A 6882-nucleotide genomic window follows, 5' to 3' on the forward strand; every position below is an offset into this window, starting at 1 on the left:
ATAAAGTAAAATAAAACACGCCTTTATTACAAAAATTTGAGATCATATAGAATTACAGAGTATGCATTCTTCTTCTCAGTAGCACCACAATTCCACTACTCACTCAGAATTAACCATTATTAAATGTTTATTTCTTTTTTTCAGGGACGGGGGGTTGTAACTAGGGATTGAACAAAGAGGTGCTTAACCACTAAGCCACATCCCCTTCTTATATTTTATTTTTGAGACAGGGTCTCACTAATTTGCTTAGGGCCTCACTAAGATGGCTGAGGCTGGCTTTGAACTTGTGATCCTCCTGCTTCAGCTTCCCAAACCACTGGGATTACAAGGACTGTACCACCAAGCCTAGACATTATTAAAAGTTTCTGATATAATCTTTTGGAAATGATCTATACATATGTGATCATATTTCATATACCTATATTTGCTTATTCTTTTTAAAAAAATTATACAGGGGCTGGAGTTGTGGCTCAGTGGTGGAGTGCTTGTCTAGCACGTGTGAGGCACTGGGTTCGATCTTCAGCACCATGTAAAAATAAATAAATAAAATAAAGGTATTGTGCCCATCTACAACTACAAAACTATTTTTTTAAAAAAAAATTTGCTATACAAATGTGCTTATATTATACATGCCATTTTTTTTTCCAGCTGCTTTTTGGGATCATATTTGGACTTCTTTACATCAATTCAAGTTAAATATTTAAGCTTCTTTGTAAATTTTAAATTTTTGGTATTTAGAAATTGCTCATAAAAAGAGTACACCAATCTATTTGCTCATCAAGTGTTTGAGAATGCTTTGTTCTTCACATGTTCATTGACTTTAAATAGTCTTCCTAATTTTAAACATAATAATAGATGCTTTAACTTAAACTTATTTTACTGTCAATGAGATCAAGGATCTTTTTATATTGTTTGTTTTATCTACATCATCAACGTTATATATATATATATAGTCATTTCTATATCCTGTTTTTTTTTGGGGGGTCTATTAAAAAATAAAATCAGATGTTTTTTTTATCATCTGTCCCTTGACTTTGGATGACCTCACAGTTTTTGCCATGCAGAGGGTTTAAATTTATATAATTAAATATATTTTCCCCCACTGGTTTGAATTCTGTGTTGTGAGTTAAAAGGCGTCTCTGTTTTGCTATTTTTTTTTTTGCCTTTTAATCAAGTACTCCCATTTAATAGTAGAGTTGCACAGAATGTAATTGAAAGGAATTGGTGTATCTGGTATATCTTTCTGAATTTGGTGCACTCTGTTGCCTCAGAAGGGTTAATAACACTTTTCAGTTAGAATCCCTAAGTGGTCCTGAGTATTCCTTAATAATGAGAAGAACAAAGTAGAAAACAAGACAGAATTGTTAGTAAGCCACTGAATGAACTGTCTTCTCACCAAATGAAGAATCTGCGAAGTGCACTTCTTTTTATTTTATTTCTTAAAGAGAGAGAGAGAGAGAGAGAGAGAGAGAGAGAGAGAATTTTTTTCAATATTTATTTTTTAGTTTTCAACATCTTTTATTTTATTTTTATGGGGTGCTGTGGATCGAACCCCGCGTCCCGCTCATGCCAGGTGAGCGTACTACCACTTGAGCCACATCCCCAGCCCCTATGTGTACTTCTTTTTCCTTCTGGAGATAATATGTGAAGCTTGCCACCCAATCCCAGTATTAACTGCTGTAGCTCAGACACCTGTGTGCAGGAAAATGTGAGCAAGGCACGAGTTTGGGAATAAAATGCTCCTCTTTGGGAGCACAGACCATACCTGGGCATTAATTAGAAATGATATGGCCTTCTGGTTGACACACTTGAAAGGAATGAGCGGGTAGGGAGGAGGTTGTCCAGTAAATTGAGAATTGCAGAGAAGGAGTTGGAAGGCAGAAAAGACACTGTAGTTTTGCTGGTCTCTTTAGTGAGTCTTGTTCTTTTGGGGGGCAGGCAGTGACTGTGGTTACTGTTTCTTCCTTCACCAGTGTGACCTCAGGGCCTTCCTTATATCTACTCACTCATTCTGAAGTTCGGAAGTCAATGCTCTTCCCAGAGCACATCTTGTTTGCTGCTTTGGATATTTGTGTACAAACTTGATCCAAAGCAGCATGGGAGGGAGTTTGAGGTTTCCAAGCTCCTGTTTAGCATTGTTCTCTGCTAGATGCTAACCAGACCAGAAGAATACCCACCGTTTTTGTCTGCAAGATTCATCTCTTCATGTCTTCCTTTTCCAGCAGCTGCTGTTGATCTGTTTAGCAACTTAAGGCAGTGTCAAGCTGACCTCCTTGGAAACTAGTTGTCCAGCATTGTGGAGTGAGCGGAAGTTGCTCTTCCATCCCTGCTGTGAGGATGACCTTAACCCCACATTTTTAACCTTGCTATCTATCTCTTGGACATCTGCCCTAATCTAGTTGTGCTGTTAAAACAATAAAAATTTTATTTATCACAGCTCTGAAACCTGAAAAGTCCAAGATCAAGGTTCCAGATTGGTGTCTGGTGAGGGTCAGATTCCAGTTCAAAGATGTCCCATCTTTTCTCTGTGACTTCACATGGTAGAAGGAGCAAAGGAATTTCTCTAGGGACTCTCTTATAAGGATACTAATGCCATTCATGAGAGCCCCACTCCCAGGACCTATTCAACTCCCCAAACTCCATCTTCCAAACACCCTTACAATGGGAATTAGATTTCAATATGGGGACACAAATGTTCAGACCATCACAACATCCAAGGACTCAGCTTGCTACATCCTTCATCTGTTGTCATTTTTATCCTGGCAGAGGGTGAACACCAGGCACTTGTCCCAGCAATCGAGCCAACCTCAGAAGGTTTTATTCTTCTTTTATCCAACATTGTAGAAAATTAAATACTTAGTTTTAGTCTAACATTTTTTAATGCAAGAGACTCTCCATATTTGCACATCTAACAAACATTTCATCCAGAGTCCAAGTGGCCCTCCAGAAGCATGAGAGATTCCATCTCAAGAAGGATTGATCCTAAGAACTCAACGTGCCTCCTAACCATTTCTTGTCTGTGACTGTGGCCATTGGCATGATCGTTCTGGAGAAACCATGACAAAGCCTATAGGAGTCTGATGAGAAAGAGCTCTACTCTTCCCTTTGTTTCTCAGGTGCCTGTACTTAATGCTTCCAAAGTCCACCACATTGGCGTATAAAACTGGTAGACATTTGATGAGCCATTGTTTATGTTAAAATAATAACAAAAATAGTCACCATATGGGAGAAAAAGCACAGATAGACTTGCATTGCTTCATTCATATGACAGATATTTATTTAGCCCTTACAGTATGCCAAGCATTATGGTGTCAGGCATGTATCTAGGAATAATACAAGTGACCACAACTGACAAGCACTGAGCTCCTTCTACTTCATCAGGCACTGTGCTGAGTGCTTTGTGTGGATTATCTTATGTAATTCTCTAGCCAACCTTGTAACTAGTCTGTTTAAAGTCTCTGTGAAAAGATAAGGAAAATAAGGTTTTGAGAGACTGAACAACCTAGCCAAGAGCATCTTGCTAACAAGGATTCAAGCTGGTACACAACCCAGTATATTTCCTAATCGGAACCTGTTTACTCTTATTTTTTCATGAGGCACAAACAAGTCCTTGCCTTCATAGAATTTTTAGCCTGAATTAAATAGAAAACGTTTATACAGAAAAACTCTTTTAAATAAACCCGGGGCAGGGGCGGGGGGAATGAACTCTCTCCCAGAGGAGGTTTCCCACCTTTGTAGAGATTTTAGGCAGGTTCACGCTCCATTAATGAAAGTTGCTTGGTTGACACAGCCTCCTTTTCTTTCCTATCAAATTAACTCTCTCTCTCTCTTGTGTCTGTCTCTAGTCTTCCTTCTAGCATCCCTGCCTTGTCCTTCTGCTCTTCTTTCTTCTCTGAATGCCCTGCCTTCCATATCTGTTTATTTTGCCTCTCTCCCAACTAGATAATTACTAGAGTTCCCAAATGTCATGCCATGCAGTTTGGGAGGAAAATATGGAAGGGAGGGACGCTTCACTGCAAATGATGGGAGCTGTTGATGGATGGCTTAGCCAGCCTAGGGGTCCTTCTTTCGCACTTTCTGGCATTTAAGTGATACAGGATTCCAAAAGCACATCCACTCCATTTGGCTGCTGTTAATCTCATTTTTCCATGATTAACAACCCAGTTCATTATGTTTTCAGCTCACATTAATCATCTCTTCTGCAAGTTTGGTAACATTTGGAGTCATTTCCCTCTGTATTTATCCATCTGGGATCTTTATAAAGGATAAGTTTGCAGAAAGTCATTTGTTGCTTATGCAGAAAGACTTTTGATGCTCACTACTGTAAGAGGAGTGAATGCTTTTTCCTTATTTCTCAGATCCTGGAAGAGAAACTTCTGAAAGCATGCATAGATTTTTCTCTACCATGCAGAGGGTCTCCTCAACAGAGCCCCATGGGATTCTCAACTTGGAGCAAGATCCACAGAGTATAGGATTAAGCTACAACATAATTGCATCAGAAATCACACACACACAAAAAAAGCAATGCTTGCTGGATTCTGAGTACCGTCTCAGAGCAGATGGGATTGGAAGAGAGCTGTGGGGTAGTGGAAAGAGTAGTGAGATTAATGAGTCAGAACAAAACTTTGGCTGCAGTTCTATCTCTACACCTACAAGCTGTTTGACCTTGGGCAAGTCATATTATTTCTATCCACTAGTCTTAGTTAACTGGTCCCAAAGCTATGCCTGTCCTCTCTTTATCAGAGGGTAGCTTTGAAGGTTAACTTTGTATACTTATCTCTGCTTGTTGCTTTAATTAAACTTGATAGTATTGCTTATATTAATTTTGCAATTTCTATGGCTCTTTCTAGTGCTAATACGGAAAGAAAAATTAGCCTACTGGACAAGTTTTAGAGGCTAGTATTTCTTAATTCTCTTCTTTACTAAAAAGTTTTGTAGGTATGTGTCATATTTGAAGATCCCTTGAGGAGGGGATATGTTGTTTAGAAGACATAAAGAGAATCGTTTGGAAATTCAGTTAGAAGCATCCTCGCAGGTATAATATAATCTCAGGAGGTCACAAGGGAAGCAACTCTCCTGAAAGTTCCTGTCTGGCTACCCCCAAGAATATTTTGTTGTGAGGGTTAGAAGGCATTTATTCATTTCTTAATTCAAGAATTAATTTCTTTAGAGACAATATTCCAAATTGGGCATCTATTCAAAAGCCATGACACCTATTCCTGACTCTGGCCATTAACTGTGAAATATTGGTATTATTTCTCATGGCTGCCCAGATTAAGGGCTAAATTGCATTAATGCATCTGTTACTATAGGAAGGTCGAAAGACATGCTTCAATTTCACTGCTGTGGAACTTAGAAGGGGTCCAGGAGAGAAGTAAGGATCAGAGAAATGGGGACTGTTTGCTCTAATTGTGCCCAGCTGAACACAAGGAAACAGAATTTGAAAATGTTGTCATTTATTGACGGTCTTCTCCCCAACTCGTGGGATTTGAGCAGGAGATTCCCATTACACAGATAATTCCCAGTGGTGTTAATGGAAATTATCTGCATAACTAACCTTCCTGCCCATGTAGAATGCCAGACGCCTGAGAGCACTTTTAATTGCAGTGTTCCTCCCTTTGCCAAAGGGCTAATTGCATCTGCTTCCCTTTCCTTTAGGTTCCCAGGCAAGGGCAGGAATAATGAAGAGATGCACATGTTAGCTGCAGCCTTTTGAGCCACACAAGGAGGAAATCAAGGTGTGGACAGAGCTGGAACCATTGCCACAGTTGTTGGAGTCAATGAGGAATGGACTTGTGATTATGCTGACATTCCAGCATGAATCTGGTAGACCTGTGGTTAACCCGTTCTCTCTCCATGTGTCTCCTTCTACAGAGTTTTGTTCTTATGATACTGTGCTTCCATTCTGCCAGTATGTGTCCCAAGGGCTGTCTTTGTTCTTCCTCCGGGGGCTTAAATGTCACCTGTAGCAATGCAAATCTCAAGGAAATACCTAGAGATCTTCCTCCCGAAACAGTCTTACTGTATCTGGACTCCAATCAGATCACGTCTATCCCCAATGAGATTTTTAAAGACCTGCATCAACTGAGAGTTCTCAACCTGTCCAAAAACGGCATCGAGTTTATTGATGAGCACGCCTTCAAAGGAGTAGCTGAAACCTTGCAGACTCTGGACTTGTCGGACAACCGGATTCAAAGCGTGCATAAAAATGCCTTCAATAACCTGAAGGCCAGGGCCAGAATCGCCAATAACCCCTGGCACTGTGACTGTACTTTGCAGCAGGTTCTGAGGAGCATGGCGTCCAATCATGAGACAGCCCACAATGTGATCTGCAAGACCTCCGTGTTGGACGAACACGCCGGAAGACCATTCCTCAATGCTGCCAACGATGCTGACCTTTGTAACCTCCCTAAAAAAACTACCGATTATGCCATGCTGGTCACCATGTTTGGCTGGTTCACCATGGTGATCTCGTATGTGGTGTATTACGTGAGGCAAAATCAGGAGGATGCCCGGAGACACCTCGAATACTTGAAATCCCTGCCAAGCAGGCAAAAGAAAGCAGATGAACCTGATGACATTAGCACTGTGGTATAATGTCCAAACTGACTGGCATTGAGAAAGAAAGTAGTTTGAGATTGCAGTAGAATAAGTGGTTTAATTCTCCCATCCATTGTAAACATCTAAAACTTTGTATTTCAGTTTCTTTGAATTATGCCACTGTTGAACTTTTAACAAACACTATGACATAACAAATAATTTTAGTTTAGGTAATGGATTCCCTTAATTGTACCCCTGGTGGTATATTCCTGAGTAAGCTACTATCTGAACATTAGTTAGACCCATCTCACTATTTAATAACGAAATTTATTTTTTTAATTT

At 39.9% G+C, this 6882-nt stretch overlaps 1 protein-coding gene across 1 annotated transcript; it reads left to right on the top strand.

Annotated features, from left to right (window-relative positions):
- Positions 1-5794: 5794 nt before the first annotated feature.
- On the top strand, positions 5795-6622 carry Lrrc3b (leucine rich repeat containing 3B). Its single transcript, XM_026406483.2, has one exon. The coding sequence runs from the start codon at positions 5818-5820 to the stop codon at positions 6595-6597; it is 780 nt and encodes a 259-aa protein (XP_026262268.1). The 5' UTR covers positions 5795-5817; the 3' UTR covers positions 6598-6622.
- Positions 6623-6882: the final 260 nt, after the last annotated feature.

Source organism: Urocitellus parryii, chromosome 3, assembly GCF_045843805.1.
Source record: "Urocitellus parryii isolate mUroPar1 chromosome 3, mUroPar1.hap1, whole genome shotgun sequence".
In the NCBI taxonomy this organism is placed as follows: domain Eukaryota; kingdom Metazoa; phylum Chordata; class Mammalia; order Rodentia; family Sciuridae; genus Urocitellus; species Urocitellus parryii.